General features: G+C 47.5%; 1 protein-coding gene across 1 annotated transcript in view; it reads right to left on the reverse strand.

The window, feature by feature from the left end:
• Window positions 1-7,331: 7,331 nt before the first annotated feature.
• The window catches only part of MAML1 (mastermind like transcriptional coactivator 1), a 46,100-nt gene continuing 34,523 nt past the window's right edge, over window positions 7,332-18,908 (reverse strand). Inside the window, exons 2-5 of the mRNA XM_079915442.1 lie at window positions 17,307-18,719; window positions 14,835-15,074; window positions 12,828-12,924; window positions 7,332-10,955 (exon numbers count right to left, since the gene is read on the reverse strand). Of these exons, the coding sequence (XP_079771568.1) occupies window positions 9,976-10,955; window positions 12,828-12,924; window positions 14,835-15,074; window positions 17,307-18,719 (2,730 nt within the window). The 3' untranslated portion in view covers window positions 7,332-9,975. The remainder of the gene's footprint in view (window positions 10,956-12,827; window positions 12,925-14,834; window positions 15,075-17,306; window positions 18,720-18,908) is intronic.

Consider the following 18,908-nt stretch of genomic DNA (forward strand, 5'->3'; position numbering starts at 1 on the left):
AGTTCAATGACTTTTAGTAAATTTACCCAGTTGTGCAAGCATCATGATAATCTGATTTTAGAACATTTTCATCTCCCCCATAAGATCCCAGTCCCAGGCCACCACTGATGTGTTTTCTGGACGTTTCATATAAAGGGAATATACAATATGTGGTCTTTCATGTCTGCCACAACTTCACATAATGTTTTTGAGGTCTTTGTATTACTTTCACAACTCTTTTTGTAAGTTTGAAATTATTTAAAAATGAAAAGCTGCAGGGAGGGAAAAAAGAAGGAAAGGAAAGAAAAAAAAATGTATGTCTTCCCCTTTTCGGCATGGAAGGGACCAATGTGCCACCAAGTAGCTAGTTGGTCTCCTCGAGGGATAGATTGACTCAGAGGCTTGGCATTGGTCTCTGTCACTGGCAGGATGGACATTCAGCAGTGACAGAGCTAGAGTAGCCTTGGGGCTACTCTAGAGTTGGGGCAATACTGCTGGGATCATGTGGAGCCTCCACCACTGCCATCATAGCTAGTCCATTCATAAGCCCCTTTTTTCAGCACCAGGGTGGTTGATGGCAGAAGTTGGTTGATGTTCATCGCAGCTGCAGTTTGGACTCAACTAGGCTGAGTTTGCAGCAGTCCAAGTTCTCTGCCAGGGACTATCTGCTATTTGTAGTGGCTGGTGGATTAAATGAGCATATGGGAGGGAGACTACCACCTCTGCATCCTATAAGGCTTTTAGGGTGGCACTAATCTCTGCTTTTCCCTCTGGAAGGCAACATTGTTTTTCATATACTCTCTTGGCTGGGAGGAGCTGTTTCCAAGGCTTCCACTTGGCCAGTGGGAGGGTTCTGTAATGATAAGGTGTGTCCACTCTGATTAAACCTCAGGTCTAGGGAAGTAGTCAGGTGCAGCTGTGGATCCAGTGGTCCCATCATAAGCTAGACCTGGGCCAGGGCTCCATTTCATGTATTGCTCTTACACCCCTAACCTAACTTGGGAGCCACGAAGACTCCTGGCACCCCCAGTTGTCAATGTCAACTCAGACTTCATATCCAAGTAACCTAGCAAAATCTAGGTATTCCTCCTCCCTGGGGTATGGTTCTCTGAGTAAATGACTATGGGTCCCTTTGGGGAGGACAGGGAGAATCATTACTGTGTCACTCGCAGTGATGGCTGCCTTTCTGGAAACTGGGCAGTGTTTTGTAACTTTTGTTTTGGGACAGCTTCCCTCAGCCAACCAATCAATGACCCACTGTTGATTCCTTCTGCTTGTATAAAGGAAGCCAACCTCTTGTCAGCTGCCCTGCACTACACTGTTGTCCCTGCACTACACTGTGATCCATTAATAGCTCCCTAGTTCTCTGTGGGTTAGGTCCTCCAACCTGGCCGCTCATTATGATAACTGTTCACATCTGGCTTCTGAAATGTCCATGCTGCCACCTGGCCCTATTGCTTTAGGATTCCCCACAACCCCACTGCTATCAGGGAGGCTGGTTCTGTTATGCCTTCTACTGTCAGTCTGGGCCTCGGAGGAATGGCCATCCAGCTTCTCAGTGATGTGGTGCCCCTCTCCAGTGTGCCTTCTCTTTTGGGTAAACGGGATGTCCTCTGGGTCCTCTTGCAGAACATAATTGGCTGGTAGGTTTTGTGGCCCATCACAAATATAGTCTGTCCACTCTTGCATGCCCTTCACTGAGCGTGTGGAGCCCTGCCTCTACTGCCTGCTGCAGCAGCTCCTGCATTTCTACTTCCCTGAGCACAGGCCATGGCTTTCTCAAAGCTTCCAAGAGCCAAGCTAGGGGCATATTATCTATGTTTCCTGGGAGTGTAGCGTTCAGGGTAATAAGTCCTGTGTTACAGCAGGGCACTCCCATATGGATAAAGCCCTCCCTGGACCCATTTCCTGTTAGCACTGCCTTCCCCCCACCCCAGCCCTTTCAGTCCCACACACTCCTGGCTCCTGCCCATCCATCTTGGCAAGGTCCTTCAGTGCCTTCGGCATATTGTCCCTTTCCTCTCTCAACAGGCCCAACACTTGCCGAGACAGGTTGTTATTACATCACCCTCATTATTGATCCAGTGGCCAGAAGGGGAGGTGGGGAAGAGGTCTGTGCATGATTTTTAAGCAAGATGAAGGCACCAATCCTTAAGAGGAAGCAGGCTGTGTTTGCAGGCCCAGGGGTTGCAGGGGGACCTGGGCTTCCAAGGCTTTCTAAGGCATCAATCAGATGTTCCCATCCCAAGCGTCAGGGTCCCTCTCCTTCCTAATGAGGACAGTGACTTTTGTGTAGGAGATTTGGTGGGTTGAAAGTTCAATCTGCCCTCTTAACACCTAAGGCTTGGCTTGATTCCCCTCAGCTTTGTCTGCCCTTCTCAGAGCCTGCCAAAGAGGCCCTCTGATTTCACACTCAGTCTTTTTTTTTTTTCAGCCGCTCCATGGCATGTGGGATCTTCCCGGACCGGGGCACAAACCCTTGTCCCCTGCATCGGCAGGCGGACTCTCAACCACTGCACCACCAGGGAAGCCCCTCACACTCGGTCTTAAGCGGGTGCTTAATCATCCTCAGCTTTTCATTGTCTTTCTTCAATACATTGGTGACGGGCCCTAGGAATAGTCCCCTGACACCACAGTTCTTTTAAAAATTTTATTGTGGTAAGAAGACTTAACATGAGATCTGCCTTCTTAAATTTTTAAGTGTATAATACAGTATTCTTTTTTTTTTTTTTTTTTTTGCGGTACGCGGCCCTCTCATTGTTGTGGCCTCTCCCGTTGCGGAGCACAGGCTCCGGACGTGCAGGCTCAGTGGCCACGGCTCATGGGCCCAGCCGCTCCGCGGCATGTGGGATCCTCCCAGACCGGGACACGAACCCGTGTCCCCTGCATCGGCAGGCGGACTCTCAACTACTGCGCCACCAGGGAAGCCCAATACAGTATTCTTGACTGTTGTTATAGAGCAGATCTCTAGAGCTTCTTAGTCTTGCTTCACTAAAACATTTCGCCTATTGATTAGCATCTCTACATTTCCCCTCCAACAGCCCCTGGCAGCCACCATTCCACTCTGATTCTGTGAATTTGACTATTTTCAATACCTCATCTCATGTAAATGGAATCATACAGTATTTGCCTTTCTGTGGCTTTTTTCACTTAGCAAAATGTCCTCAAAATTCATCCCTGTTGTTGCACATGGCGGAATTTCTTTTGTTAAAGGCTGAGCATATTCCATTGTATGCATGTACCGCACTTTCTTTATCCATTCACCTATGGGTGGACAATTAGATTGTTTCCACATCTTGGCTACTGTGAATAGTGCTGCAATGAACATGGTTGTGCTAATATCTGCTGATTTCTGTACTTTTGGATAAATAAATGGCCAGAACTGGTATTGCCTCATCACGTGGTAGTTCTAATGTTTTGAGGAACACTCATACTGTTTTCCATAGCTGCTGCACTATTTTGCATTCCCACCTTCTCCACATCCTAACACTTTTTTTGGCTTTTGTTCCACAGTTCTTATAATTACTCCTTCCCTTAAACTTCTCGGAGGCGTAGGATATTGCATTTCCTTCTCCAGTATCCTATCCCGGTATCACCATGCTGAAAGCCTGTTAACTTCAGCATGCTAGTGGCTTTTCCTGCCCCATGGTTACCAGTGATGGGGCTCTCATGGCCGGGCAGCTGGCAGTAAGCCAGCTCCAGCCAGCTCTGAGAGCACTCCCCACTCCTACTGTCTCAGGTTGGCTTCCCCAGAAGCAGATTTTGGTCAGTAGGCAAGGGCAGCTGGACTGGGCAGAGGGGTGTTGAACCGAAAGGCAGTCGCAACAGAGGCCTCATATGGTCCCACTGGCACCGTGGATCTGGGTGGCCCTTTCATGCCCCAAATTGAGGAAAGGGGCTGGGCCTTTGTACCCCCATATTGGCCAGGCTCCAGATGTGGGCTGCCCCTGAGTAGGGGGCATAGCCACAGGCAAGGCAGCTCCTTTCCACTGAAGGCAATTCCCAGACTCAGCTGAGAGCTGGCAGCAGCCAACATTCCTGGCATTTGGTGGAAGGAGCCCCTCGGTCCTGAAGAGGCAGCTGGGCTCACACCTTGTCTGTAGTGGCAGGATTGGGCTCAGACAAGCCTGTTCTCTTGTTCTAGTCTTCCTATAACACTATGGCAGGGCTAAAAAGTTGGATGGATGGAGAGAGGAGCCAACAGAGGAGGCTGGATAGGTTCAACAGAAGGAACGAGAGGCAGCAGCAGAGTTTAAGCGTCTTTTACTGCACAAGCAAGTATCAAAAAGAAGAAATGGCATGGGGGGAGATATAACTAATAGAGCAGATTTGAATTTTTTTTTTTACTACTTGGGTGAAGGATTTTCTTGGGCCTCCAACTCCAAGGGTAACATGACATAGTAGGAAGGACGGCAATATTTGCAGCTCTTGACTTTGAAGATGACTGTATGTGGTTGGGCTTCGCCCTGCGCTAAAGAAGTGGGTACTTAAAGTATACAACCTATCTAGAGCCTTAAAACTCAAGATGAGAGATAGTGGAGGTATCAGTAGTGATAAATCCAAAGGTAGGGCAGCAAGTACTCACCTCAGCTGCGTCAACTGGAGCTAGATCCTTCACAACTTATTAAGAATATGTATCTCCAGCTTTTTTCCTCTGTAACCTTGAAAAATTCTGCTTTCCAGATACAAAGACAAATGGAGCCTTCTACTTGGACTCCCGCTGCTGACCACCTAACAGCCCCGGAATGCATGGTGTGCCTGTCTGGCCAGGACCCGCCATGTCACTTGCAGCAGAGGACTCTTCCCACCCGGCCTCATTAGACAGGAGAGGGAATCCTGAACCCCCCACTCCACCCTCGGGCAGCTGTTGTATTTGTTGCCGTATCTGTTTTTGCAGCAGATATCTTTTCCTCGGACACCTTCCTATCTTTTTCTTGCACAGGTTACCTCTCTCAGAGTTTGCATTCCAGAACATTGATATCGAGGTGGAGCCGTGTGTTCTGTCCTTGCCATGCTGGATTTCACTTTGAGTGAGGGTCTGAAGCTATTTTTTCCAACTTCCATGAAATGGTCTGCAGGTACTGACTAGGGTCTGCAGCCCAGCTAACTGCAACCATTCAGAAGGCAAATTATCTTTGCCACATAAGCAAAGCCTATCTGAAAAGTGGCAAGTGCATCACCAGCTTTCCAGTAAGGCAAACTGATCCCATGTGCAGAAGAGCTGACCTGTTTCCAAGACATCACCTACCATTCTTTGTGCTGGTCCCGGAGTACCTGGAACTTTTAGTTGACTAGCCTTGGACCAAGTTCACAGGCAACCACCATTTTGCATCTTTCAACACCTTTACCACTTCCACGTTGCCACTTCCACACCTTCATCAGCTGACTGGCCTTAAGGTTGTCTAATTGATAAAGCTGCTAATGATGGCAGGAGCAGTCCAACCCCAGGGATGAACGTGGGACCCCATCTTACCTTCAGCATCTCCTTGGGCTGGGCTGGCAGAGGCCCCAGAGTAGCACAGGCTTGCACTGCGGATGCTGCAGTGCTGGGGTCACCTGGCAGAGGGGCAAGGGCTCACTCTCCTACTATATGCAACATATGTCCTTTGTGCTTTTAATTGAACATGTGTTGGGCATCTGCTGATTTTACTTTCTCAGCGTTCCTCCCTTCCTGTTAACAGCACCCTCTTGCTTTGGGGAATTTCCTTTCCTGTTCCATGTGGCTGTGAACTGCTCTTCCCCAGAGCTCTGGCTGGCTCCCTTCCAGTACTCGGCCTCAGTTAGGTGTCTCCTTAGAGGGGCCTATTCTGCCCACCACATCTAAAGTCTCTCAGGCCTCCCCTCCCCCACAGCAGCCTCTACCTTATGCACTGCTTTAGTTTCTTCCTGACACCATTTTGAAATCATCCGTCACATGTTATGACATCCCCTTCACATGAGACTGAAGGTCCACAGAGCAGGGCCCTGCTCTCCTATACTGCTGCTACTTTCCCTGCTCCTAATACAATGCCTGGACATAGTGGGTGCTCTATAAACATGAGCTGAGGGAGCTGTGCCTCAAGAAGCCTGCCTCGGTCACCACATGAGTCTGGCTTGTAACTCTCGACAGACTCGGGAAGGTGGCCGGGCAGCAGAGACTGGAACTGCCTGACCCTTGGCACTCCTGAGACCTGGCTTGTTAAACACCTCCTCTGATTCTGGGAATTAGCTGGTAACCTAAAATACAGACTGGGGGCAGGGAATGTTCAGGGTTTTATTAGCCAGTTTTTCTGTTGGCTCCCAACAGAAGCCCAACAAAACCTGCATTCCAAGTTGCAATGTTCAAAACCTTCCTAAATATTTAAAGTAACTATATTGTATCTCATCAAGAGGAAGTACTGCAATTTACTTAACCAATCCCCTCTGACAGCTCTTTAGATTCTCCTAGTTTTCTGCAGTTATAAATAGTGCTACTAGGAACACCACTGTGCTATATAACCATTTTCTGCACTTAGAATTATTTTCAAGGATGGCTTCTCAGAATTGGAATTTCTGGGGTGGACAGACGGCACAAATATTTTAAGGCGCTTGCTACCTTTTTCAAAATTTCTTCCCACAAAAAAGTTGTACAGCAGCCTGCCTCATCACACTGCAGTCAGCACTGAGGATGACTGAGGTAATCTGACAAGCAGAATCATCTCCCTTTGGTTCTGTTTTGTACTTCCTTCACCACTCATGAGAGCGTGTCCCCCACCCCACGCCAAACAACACACACATTCTGTGCATTCTCAGCCAAGACTTCATGAGTCTTGTGTTCTTCCCTTTACTGTGCCTTATATACATGGCTATGTTAGGCTTCATTAGAGTAATTAAACCTTTCAATTCCATCACATGACAGGCTTCCTCCCTGAAGGGTGTTCTTTCCTGCCCTTCTAAGAGCTCCAGCTTCTCTAGGTCTGACCCGCTTCCAGCCTATGGCTGAGGTGAGAGGTCACTGAGAAGACTTGCCTTCCAGGTTCCCGGTGTGGCTTCTGTCATCATTTGATGCCCCTTCACAGTGTGACACTGACAAGAGTGAGTGGGTGAACATGCCAGAGCACACACTTTCTTACAATAAAAAAGAAAACGAAACAAGACCTAGAGAACTGCACTGACAGTAAATCTAAGGGTTTAAGTAAAACATCTGAACTGCTAAGGATCTAAAGTATCCCTTAAGTCCAACTTCCCTCACATTAGACGTAAGGGCATGGATGAGGTCTAGAGAGGGGAGAGACCGGTGGCCCTGGGCAATGTCAGTGCTAATTTCCTATGTATCACCAAAAAACAAACCAAACACCCCCACCACCAATGTGCATTAAGAAAGCAGCTAAATCACAAAGGAAATCAACTACCAAACAAAGCAGCTGTGTACTGGTCCACCTCCTGCCTGTGGCACAGCCATGTGAATTGAAATACATGGGCAGTTTCCATACTAGCAAAATACTTTTATTATTTTATAATGATAAAACAGGAAAGTAAAGATTTCTTTTTGGTGTATACCAGAGTTAAGGGAAGTAGAAGAATAAGGGAATTAATAGGACTTTTATGTACTTTGATGACAGTAAAAAGTTAACAATACCAACTGTTTGACATAAAACTTATAGCCCCCAAAACACATATATAAAGGATCATAGTTTTAAAATCTATAAAAGTAAAAAATATACAGTCAGAAGCTCTAACGCTTATTTCATCTTTAATATAAAATTGTAAACATTTATTTACACAAAGCAAGTGTGTATAACAAAAGTCCAAGCACCCTTTTGAGTCATGGCTCCTGGAAGATGGGGATTTGCACTGAAGTGGAGTTGTCTCCTTCCCTGACTACCCAAAAACCAGATTCATAAATAAAGCCACAGGCAGCTCCCTGGGGGGACTCCAAGCATCACATTTTATTGCTCTGACACTGCAGCAAGTGAGAAGCCTGCTGTCTGTCTAGGTGGCCCCAGGACTAAGGCAGGGGCAGCCCTCCTCACACGGGGGAGGCAGAGGCGCGAGCGCCCAGGGATAGAGGTGAGCAGCAGCCAGAGGGAGACCAGGAGAGGAGCAAGGACCCACCACCAGCCTTCCGCCCGCTATTTTTGGTAGAAAACCCGCTGAAGTCACCCTCTTCCCCTTCAGATTGGGGAACTCACTCAGAGGGTGGAGTCTTCACTGGCTTTATGATTCATTCCCTTCTTTGAGAGTTATATTCAGTGACTGGGGAAGGCAGGGAGGGTGTTTAAAGGGGAAATGGCCCAAACACCACCCATGGTGGCAAATGGCTATTAGAGAAGAAGATCTGAGGGTCCAAGTACCCCCATGAAAGGCACTGCTGGTGCAAAATAATTACCAATGTGTGTACAACCCTTTGTCCCCTCAAAGCCACTCAAGCTGGTTGTGTGAATATTTTCCTTGGCTCAATTCTTTACATATGATACTCCTTGAATTATCCATTCTGAGGCTCCAGGGAAATAAAAATGGGGTTGTGGTTTCGCCAGAGACCACTCTGTATATACGCCACTCTTTTCAGTGTACTATTTTCTCTCCGACACCCCATTTAAAAGGGTCTCACCTTGTGCTTACCATGTTGCTTTCGTTACATCGAAGTGCTCTGTCTTCATTTCCCACAAACAGCCCACAGGTTGTTGTGGACTCTTAACTTAGTCAAGACCTAAAAAGTCATAGACCTTAAGAGAGAAATCCATTTGAATCTTTAGAAAGGATGTATTAGTGTTACAAAGCAATTCTCTTTAAAAAGTGCAAGTCATCTGACAAGGGAGTGGCAGAAGTAGTAAAACAAAGTGGAATTCCTTCCTCTGGCCCAGCCTGCGTCCTCCCTGCCAAACAGGGCACACCTATTTTTCTCCTTCCCACAAACCTTTGCTTTCTGGGGAAGGGATACCCAGCTCCTTACTATGCTAGGCTTCCCTAGGGAATTCTAATGACTCTTTCTTTTTCTCTCCAATCCAGTAAATCAGTGGCTTAAGGAGTTTTTCCATTTGGGCTGGAGAGAGAAAGAAGGGGAGGCAGAAAGAAAGGTTATGGGAAATGAAGACAGGGTGCAGGAAAGACATCTGTTCATAACTCGACAACGATCACCTTCCTAACACATTAAAGATGAGTTTTCGGAGAAACTGCAAAAGGAGAAACAACAAAAGAGGACACAGGAATCCCAATTGTTTCATTTCAGCATTTGGCCTGGGGGCCGCCTGGGGTCTTGCTACCAACACATGGGAGGAAGGGATTCCTCAGCCCACATCCTCCTAAATGCCAGCCTGGAAGAACAGCATTCTGGGAGAAGGAGGAGCTGCTAGAAAGACCAGATCTGTGTCACTAACTCTGCTTTCTCATGGCATCCTGTTCCTTTTTGGCACATGCAGTCACAGCCTGCACTTACGGAAATGATTTTCCAGTGAGCCTCCCTTTGCCCTGAAAGCTGACAAAGAGCAGGAATAAAAAAGGCTCTTAATCAAAAGGAAACCCTAAGTTTCCAATGCCACTTATCAATTTAAACCACCACCTACCCTAATCTGTTTTAAAACCTTAAAAAAATTTAAAATCTTTTCTATGCTACAAATTGCAAATAGTTCTGCTATAAAGTTTCAACAAAAATTTGTCCCAAAATTGGGGCAAGTGGAGAAATCTTGGATTAAGTCAACATGATAGCATAGATTTTTATAAGCCTGACATCGTGGGGTTTCACTGTTGGTTTTTTGGTCATTTGGATAGAAAACCACCTGCAGAACCCTGTCCTGCTGTCCCAAAACCAGATAACGACGCCAGCAGATGGGGTGGGGCCAGCCCAACATACCACAACTGCTGGCTGGGAGCCCTGGGCCCCACAGAGCCTGGGAGGACCAGGCCTCAGCCCCATGGCTCTAGCTCTACCTGCCCAGCTCCCTGGGCTGTGGGCTTTTGGTCCAAAGTAGTTGCTCTTTCTTGAATTTGAGAAGAAAAATATAGGCTGTATGAACACTGAAAACACCACAAATCCTCCTGTTACTGAGGCCCTAGAAGGTCGTCCAAATCATTCATCCACTCCTCCGAAGTCCTGTTCTTCAGCAGGGAGTCGATCAGGTCGGCATCTCCGGCCATGCTGGCCAGCCCGCTGCTACCTGGCTGCCCACTGTAGGCAAAGGGCAGTTCTTGGCCTGCGGTCCGCACAGGGTAGGCTTGGGTGCAGTGTAGCCCTGCCCGGCCGCCCACTGTTGGGGCGGGGCTCTGGCTGAAGGCCCCCAGCTCAGGCCCAGCTGGGCTCAGGCCCGGCAAGGCCTGCTGTGGGGCTCCCTGGGGAGGTGCTGGGGCAGGGGCACTGGTCCTCTGCTGTGTGCTCACAGGGGGCAGCATGGACCCTGCTGCAGCTGCTGAGCTCATGGGGGCCATAGGCCTGCTGGGCATCGCCTGGGAGAACTGTGGGCTGGACATTTTCAGGTGGGCCTGCTGCATGTGGAAACTGGAAGCTGCAGTGAAGGGACTTACGGAGTTGTTCCCTGGGGTTTGGCCACTCAGGTTCGGCATTCCCTGATGTTGCCATGTGGAATTCTGGCCTCCCATGGTTGCCGATACCCTTGGGACCTGTGGCTTAGTTAAACCAGAGTTCAGGGTCCCCTTATTGTGCTGTTGGGAGATACCCGAGTTCCCCAGAGAGTTCTGCCCATAGGCAGCTGAAACCGAGGTGTTCGGGCCCACACCGGTCTGCCGTGGAATGTGGGCATGTCCATTGGTGGCCTGTGGCGGGGGCTGGGCAACTCTCTGGGTCATACCAGAAGCCATGCCATAGAGGCTGCCCTGTGGCATGCTTTGCGAGCCAGTGAACTGAGCCACACCCCGGTCCTGCTGGCCTGAGCTTGAAGGGAGAGAGGAAACCGAAGTGTGTCCAGGACCCATTGGTATCAGATTCCCAGCCTGAGGGAACACTCGAGGACAGCTGGAGTTAGATGGACCCAAGTTGTTCATGCCAGGCATGGCAGAAGAGGACCCTAGAAGACAGAGAAAATTCTGTCAACTAAGCTAGCATTTCTTCACCACCACTATGGAGATACCTCCAAGACCCATGCTGCAGCTGCTATCCCACAGGCCTGAAAGGCAAAATCAGAACACCAGATACCTCATGATCAGTGGAACCTCAAAGAGAACCCTGGGGGCAAAGGTTTCCCACAGGGTGGAATGGAGGCCGGTCTGGAGCAAAAAGGAGATTAAGACAGGCACAGAGGAAGGGGCAAACTCTATGGCTAGAATGTGGGGAGAGTATCTAGAGATAAAAGGAAGAGATGGTCCCGGCCAGATTCAGAAGAGCTGCAGCCACCATAGGAGGGGACAGGGTTGCAAAGCCAAAGGGTAACTGGACTGTGACTCTGGTTTAGACCTAGCTCGGCAGGGACTGTCAGGATCACTTAGATGAGGCCCACACAGTGTGGCACTGCAGGGCGGTGAAGGGAGGAAGGAGTCTGGACTGAAATCAGAAGATATTTACTGAGCACCTGCTCTGTGGTAGGTTCTGTGCTGGGGAGACAGCACGGAATGGGACAGAGAGGTCCTGTCCTCAGGGAACTTGCTATTTGGGACTCTGTCTTAAGCAGTGGATGCATGGTGACAGCCCTGACTGAGATTTTTTTTTGTTGGTAGGTGAGCGATTGTTCAGGGGTTGGCCATAACTGAGTACACTTTGTTTCTCCTCTTCCTCTCTCCATCAGCACCTAAACTAAAAACTGAGTTGAAGACAAAAGGGAAATGCTGAAACAGTCCACTTCTCTACCACTGATAGCCCACAACAACATCAGATGGGATGAAGGCAGGAAAGCTGGCCAAGACCCAGGCTTCTGAGATGCCCACAGACTTCAACCCCTGGTCCCTGTTAGCACAAGCATAAAACCCCACTTAAGGGCTTTCCTGGTGGTGCAGTGGTTGAGAGTCCGTCTGCCGATGCAGGGGACACAGGTTCATGCCCTGGTCCGGGAGGATCCCACATGCCACGGAGCGGCTGGGCCCGTGAGCCATGGCCGCTGAGCCTGTGCGCCCGGAGCCTGTGCTCCGCAACGGGAGAGGCCACAACAGTGAGAGGCCTGCGTACCGCAAAAACAACAACAACAACAAAAAAACCCACTTAAGTCTCCTCTGGAATGCACAGCTGTGGTCAACTTCTCTGGGACACTTTATAACGAGAATCACTGACCAAGAGAAGCACAGGTTTCGAAGATATTCCAAGAGCTAGGAAGGCAGGTATGGCCTAGATTTTACTGCATTTGTCAACTGAAATCTCTCTCTATTTCTGGAGCAACAGCCTGAGCAATGGCGGTCAGGTTCCCTCACATATCTGAGACAAGACAGCTGAGACCTCAGAATGCTTCCTGCCCCTTTCTGGCCAACTGTCTGCTGCTGATACTGCCACCCGTGACACCAATATGAGCAGACAAGAAGAAAGAAAAGAAGCAAAAGGCCATACAAGTGCACTAAGTCTCTCCTTATCTGGAAAATAGGAGAGGGTCATTTTTTGAACAGACACATAATGCTAGAAGCAAAGAACTCTCTTAAGAATTACAGAAGCCACTTCTTACTGATAAGACATCTTCCAACTACAGATGATTTTGCCTCAAAAGATTATACAGCCAGGGACCCAGCCAAAGCACTTAGCCAAAGTAGTCTGCCTCTGTGACTTTCTTCTCCTGACCTGTAGAGTAACCAGAACGCTAGGCTCCTTATGCAGAATGGAGTTACAGGAGCATATACATCCATTTAGCATCTATAGCATAACTGGGCAGACAGCAGGAACTCAGCATGAGTGGGACAGACTACCTGCTCTGTCCAGTGCCTGCCTTCCCTTGCCCCACTCCACTGCCTCAGACACTCCTCACCTGTGAACTGTCCAACCTGTTGTGGGAAGGTGCTCTGTGTTGGGTCTTGGTACTGGGGTGGCGGGCGGGTCAGATGGCGCTGAAACTGTTGCTTCTCCTAGAAAATGCCAAGAACAACAGAAAATTACAAGACCCACATAAAACAACAAAGCGATTAGAGAAAAGTAAACTGTCCAAGTTTGTTACTCAGAGGGACTCCTATGGAGATAATGCTCGTAATCTCATTTGGGGGACTCTTAATAAACTGTAGTATGAGACAGAAGGATGGGACAATGATTTAAAAAAAAAAAAAAGGTGATGTATCAGTTAAAAGAAAAAAGAATGGCAGACCAGGGAAATGCAAATCAAAGCCACAATAAGATAGATACCACTTCACACCTACTAGGATGGCTAGAATCAAAAAGACAGATAAGTGTGTCAAGGATGTGGAGAAACTGGCCCCCTCACACACTGCTGTGGGAACGTAAAACGGTGCAGCTGCTTTGGAAAACAGTTTGGCAGTTTCTCAAAAGGTTAAACTAAAGAGTTACCATATGACCCAACAATTCCATCCCTGGGTGTATACTCAAGAGGACTGAAAACCTATGTCCACAGAAAGGGGAAACAACCCAAACGTCTATAAACTGATGAACAGATAAATAAAATGCAGCATATTCATATAATGGAATATATTCAGCCACAGAAAGGAGTGAAGTACGGATACATCCTACAATATGGTTGAATCTTGAATGCATTTTATATGAAATGTCCAGAATAGGTAAATCTATAGAGATAAAAAGTAGATTAGTGGTGCCCTAGGCTTGGGAAGATGGGGGAACAACTTTTAATGGGTAATTAAAATAGGAGAGGGTCATTTTTTGAACAGACACATAATGCTAGAAGCAAAGAACTTTCTTAAGAAAGTTAACCCAACTGCACACCCAACTGCATGTGACACAACTATTGTCACACAAGTGTTAAAAAGTATCAATGGATCTATATATATATGTCTTCTATAGATATAGAAGACAATCCAGGACACACTGTGTAGTAAGAAAAGCAAGTGCTAACTTTGAGGAAGTCCGGGAACACTGTGTTTGTTTACTATACAAGCCCTAGCCATGAGAAGGCTTCCAGTGGGGACACATTTTAGAACATATTTGAATGTGAGTAGAAATGCAAATAATGATCATCATAGAATGGTACTTGACCATTCTCCACCCTACAAAGCCATGTGATTCTGCCAGGCTTGAGTGTCTTGACTAAATAACCTGTTTCTTTTAGGTAATGTTCTAAAAGTGGCTGTGGTGATGGTTTGTATAACTCTATGAATAAACTAAAAACTATCTGAATAATACACTTTAAATGGGTGGATTGTATGTCATGTGAATTACATCCCAATAAAGCTGTTATTTAAAAAATGGCAGAATTGAGGCAGTAATGTGGGCTTTAAAGTCATCCTCAATCAACTTTATTCTCTGGGTAGCTAGTTCTCTTATGTCTTAAGGATGTAATTTAAAGTCCTGAGAACTCCTGTAACCTTGGTACCTGAACACTACATTTGGTGACCAAGTGGGTGAACTGCAGGACTGGGAGCGGGCTTGTCAGTCCTGATTCTTGAACCCCAGGACCTCAGGGATGTCTTCATTTCCCCGCTTTATGTTCTCCCTTATAGCAATCTCTACCTTTACAAAAAAGCTGGATCCCACAGCAAACTGGTGGACCAAGTGAGCTCAGTGCTTTGGTAGCTGCTGACAAGGGACATGGAAAAATGTTCCTAACACATACAGTTTTAGCCACAGATTCGGCCTTCATTAATCCCCACTAAGTGACATAAAGCTGCTCTGACACAGGCTACCACTGTCTGAGAAACGTCACACTCCTGTTTCAAGGATACTCTAATACTGGGCATATAAACAATCACAAATCCACATACATACACACTGGAGCTTGTAGCCACTGCAGTGACTTGGGAGGCAGGAAAACATGGGCAGGGATGGTGGGGTTTTCTTCCACCTTTCCCTTTACCTGTTCTGCCAGAAGGTGCTGTTGCCTTTGCAAAAACTGCTGTTGTTGCAAATGCTTTTGTTGCTGCTCCCTCTGTTTCTGTTGGTCCAAAAGCAACTGATGCTGCTTCATTACAGCTGCCTGCTGCTGGTTACTGAGAAAGGAGGTGCTACTGTGAGTGCTGGCTACGGACACGGCAGGTGGCTGAGTCCCCACACTGGCAGCCTGGGTTGGTACAGGGACGCTGGGAGGGTTCTGGTCCTGTCAACACAGAAAAGGGGGTCTCAAGTCAGGTGGGACACACTGAAGACTATAAGCCCTGATCAGAGAAGATGAGCTGCATCCAGTGAAAACCTGGCTCAAGGCTCTCTCTTGAAGCCTCTTCTTCCCTGCAGGCGACTCCAGTGAAACCACCTTCCAGGGTGGGGCTGGAGACCAATAGCACTAACACCTGAGTATCCAGGCATGGCAATGAACAGTCACTAGCTGCATGTTAGGTTTGTTTCCTATGATTCACCAGTGGCAAAGGTGTGATTTTACATTTAAGCTCGTATATTTGTATACATAGTTCCAGTGGCAACTGTAGCTTATAAATGCTCCCTTACTGGAATGCATGGGTGTGGATAGGCCCCCAGAGGAGGAACTTCTGAGGGGCTCTGGTCGATGGAGATGCTACATTCTGAGTGTGCAAACCTTGGGCCCCTGGTGGCTGGGCTGTCCCTGAACCTCCTGAAATTATATGGTTTGTCCACATGTGTACAGCATTTTCCTGGGAAGAGACTGCTTGACTTTTGTCAGATACTCATGCTCAAAAAATACTGAGTACCAATGAGAATTTTAATGGATAGTCTCTATTAATACCTGGACCTAAAGTGAGAGTCATGTCAAAGGTTACCACAATATTACCCCAACATCATTACTTACCTTTAAAAGAAAAGGAAAAATTTTAACTCATACAGGAAAAAGGCAAAAAGCAATTATCATTTGAACAAATTCAACTTTTTGAGCTTTTACCCAGTCCTTATTTATTTGTTTGTATGTATGTATGTATGTATTTGGCTGCACTGGGTCTTAGTTGGGGCATGCGGGATCTAGTTCCCTGACCAGAGATCGAACCTGGGCCCCCTGCATTGGGAGTGTGGAGTCTTAACCACTGGACCACCAGGGAAGTCCCTCATTTGTATATTTAATCTTTTTACAAGATTCTAATCTTAGAGTAGACAGATTCTGAAATAATCTCCTCACTCCAATCACCAGAAGCTTATGGCCTACAAGAGTGCCTTGTGAGGTGCAAAGTACTACTGAAATGGCAGACATCACTGTGCCGCTCTTTCTTTAGGATGCTCTCAGTGGCTGTGTAGCAGTTTAGTGGCTGAAATAATTAGAAGTATGAATGTTTACACATGCATTCTTCTGCTGACAGATGCTTAGACTGCTTCCAGTTTTTGCTATTAGAAATAATCATGCAATTAGTATCCTGTATGTAACTTTCTTCCTTTTTTTGGATTATTTCTTGCGGGGGTATATAATATGTCAATGCTTACGAACATTTTTATGGCTTATGAAAAATACGAAAAGTCAAATTACTTTCCAAAAGCATTGTGACCATTTACATACCCTCACTACTATCTGAACATGTCAATTTCCTCATGGTATTACTAGCATTTTTTTTAATTTTTAAAATTTTAGAGTGTGCTACAAATAGACTGCAGGCTTACAGTAGTGAAAGAAAGGAGGCAATGCAATACACCCAACTGCATGTGACACAACTATTGTCACACAAGTGTTAAAAAGTATCAATGGATCTATATATATATGTCTTTTATAGATATAAAAGACAATCCAGGACACACTGTGTAGTAAGAAAAGCAAGTGCTAACTTTGAGGAAGTCCGGGAACACTCTGTGTTTGTTTACTGTACAAGCCCTAGCCATGAGAAGGCTTCCAGTGGGGACACATTTTAGAACATATTTGAATGTGAGTAGAAATGCAAATAATGATCATCATAGAATGGTACTTGACCATTCTCCACCCTACAAAGCCATGTGATTCTGCCAGGCTTGAGTGTCTTGACTAAATAACCTGTTAGGAAGCAGCACTCACCTAAATGTTATAAGCTTACTAAAACTTATGGTATTTTGAACACACATGTTTGAAAAGTGGTATAAAAAAAAAAGCAGAGCCTCTAAGGACATTAAATGTGATCTTGCCACAAATAACTTAAGTTGTATGGCATGAAAGAGACACTAGACCAAGTGCAGGGGATTCCTCAAATGAGTATACAGTTAAAAGCAAGTTACACTAGGGAATTTTACCCTATTTTCGTTTATTAAGAATCAATCCTCGTTTGCTTGGTCAATTTTCACTCCCAAGGGAGTCAAAGGACGAAAGTACCGGCTCCCTCTCTCCCTTTGTTCCACAACTACCTGGGACCTGGTAACCACACTAGGATGGATGTGGATGCAGAGTAACAGAGTAAAGCCCCGTGCTCACCTGGCTAGGTGGAACCAGTGATCGGAAGGGCAAATTTCCTGGCTTTGGTTTCATTAGAAATAAGGAGTTCTGCTCGTTGTTCAGATGAGACAGCTGCTGGGGAAGATAAGCCATCAGGGCCGGCTTGCTCTGGCCAGCCCCAGGGCCGCCTTGCCCACAGTCTGCTTTGTAGTGAGAAAGGGGTTTGGTGTTGCCGTAGTCCAGCACGGATCCTTGGTTAGCCACGGGATTCTGATTCAAGTTACTTGGTGGCTGGTGACTCAGCAGGTTCACATGGCTGGGCTGGAGGTAGGGGCCTCCTGGCCGAGGGGAGCTCTTGTTCACACTGGGTATCATGAGCAGTTTGGAGCTAGTGAAGTCTTGCTTGTAACCGGGAGGGCTGGCAGGTTTTTCCATGGAATAAGGGACATTTAAGGGACTGTGGGAGGGGCCTGTCTGCTGCCACGTGGACATCTGGCCTGGAGCTGGTGCTGGGGCAGCCTGCTGTGGGTTCTGGAGCATCTGCTCACGCTTCTGCTTGGCAGCGATCTGCTGGAGTTGGTGGGCAGAGGACAGCTCTGAGCTCCCGCCTGGGCCCTGGCTAGGCAACACCACACTGGAGAGGGCTCTTTGTGCATTCTGGGCTTGGGCTGATGCTGACATCAGGTTGGGACTGGGATTGTCCACCCCAGGCTGACCAGAGGTGTGGAACAGGGGCTGAGAGCCCCCTAGGCTGGGTGAATCTGTGCTCACAGGGCCAGATGAAGGCCCCATAAAGGTCTGTCCTGCAGACCCAGCCCTCACTTGTGGAGAGCCTAACTGTTCTTGTTCAAAGGCTGCTGGAGAGAATTCTGTTTTAATATTAATGTCCTGTGCCAAGGGGGTCTGTGTGGCAGAACCAGAAGACTCTGGATCCTTCTTCTCTTCAAAGTCCTCATTAAATAGATCCTTCATGTCTTCATCAGGCACTGACCTGTTCAGCTCCTCGATGAGCTCCTTCCACTCCTGCTCATTAAGGTTGAGGTCAGGCATGAGGTTGCTTTGAGATATGGAGCCTCCGGCCCCTGTGATCATGCAAGGCAGGTCGTCCACGGGCTCCTGCTTCAGTTCTTTATTCAGGCTCAGGGGAAATGACTCACTGGGGTTGCTGCCTCCATTCAAGTGGAGGCTCGAGTCTGCCAGACACTTCTTGTTGATGGAGTCCAGCCCCAGTGAATGCTTCCCGCTGGCCTGTAGGGCCTCTGTGCCAGGCTTGTCAGGCTGACCAAGGGGGGAGGCTGGAGGCAGGCCATTGGAAGAGACGGCAACTCCCAGAGGGGCCTCCCGGCGGGTCTTCTTATGCCCAGGAAAGAAGTCTCCATAGCCATTCTGTTGATCACCATTCTGAGGGGATGTGGCACTATCGAGATTCCTCTTCACTGTATCATGGAGATGCTGAAAAACAAGAAAAAGAGTGACTTATATATACACCACGTATGAGTCCCGTCTGCTTCTCATGGTGACTTAAACCAGGGGCCTGTATCCCTGCAGTGCTCTCCTGCCGATTTTGCTTGCCCAGTTTACAACCCTCACTTCTGGGAACACACCCCCATTCCCCCTCCAGGGTTGTCTCTACCTCTTCCT

This window comes from Stenella coeruleoalba (assembly GCF_951394435.1).
Source record: "Stenella coeruleoalba genome assembly, chromosome: 3".
NCBI classification, from domain to species: domain Eukaryota; kingdom Metazoa; phylum Chordata; class Mammalia; order Artiodactyla; family Delphinidae; genus Stenella; species Stenella coeruleoalba.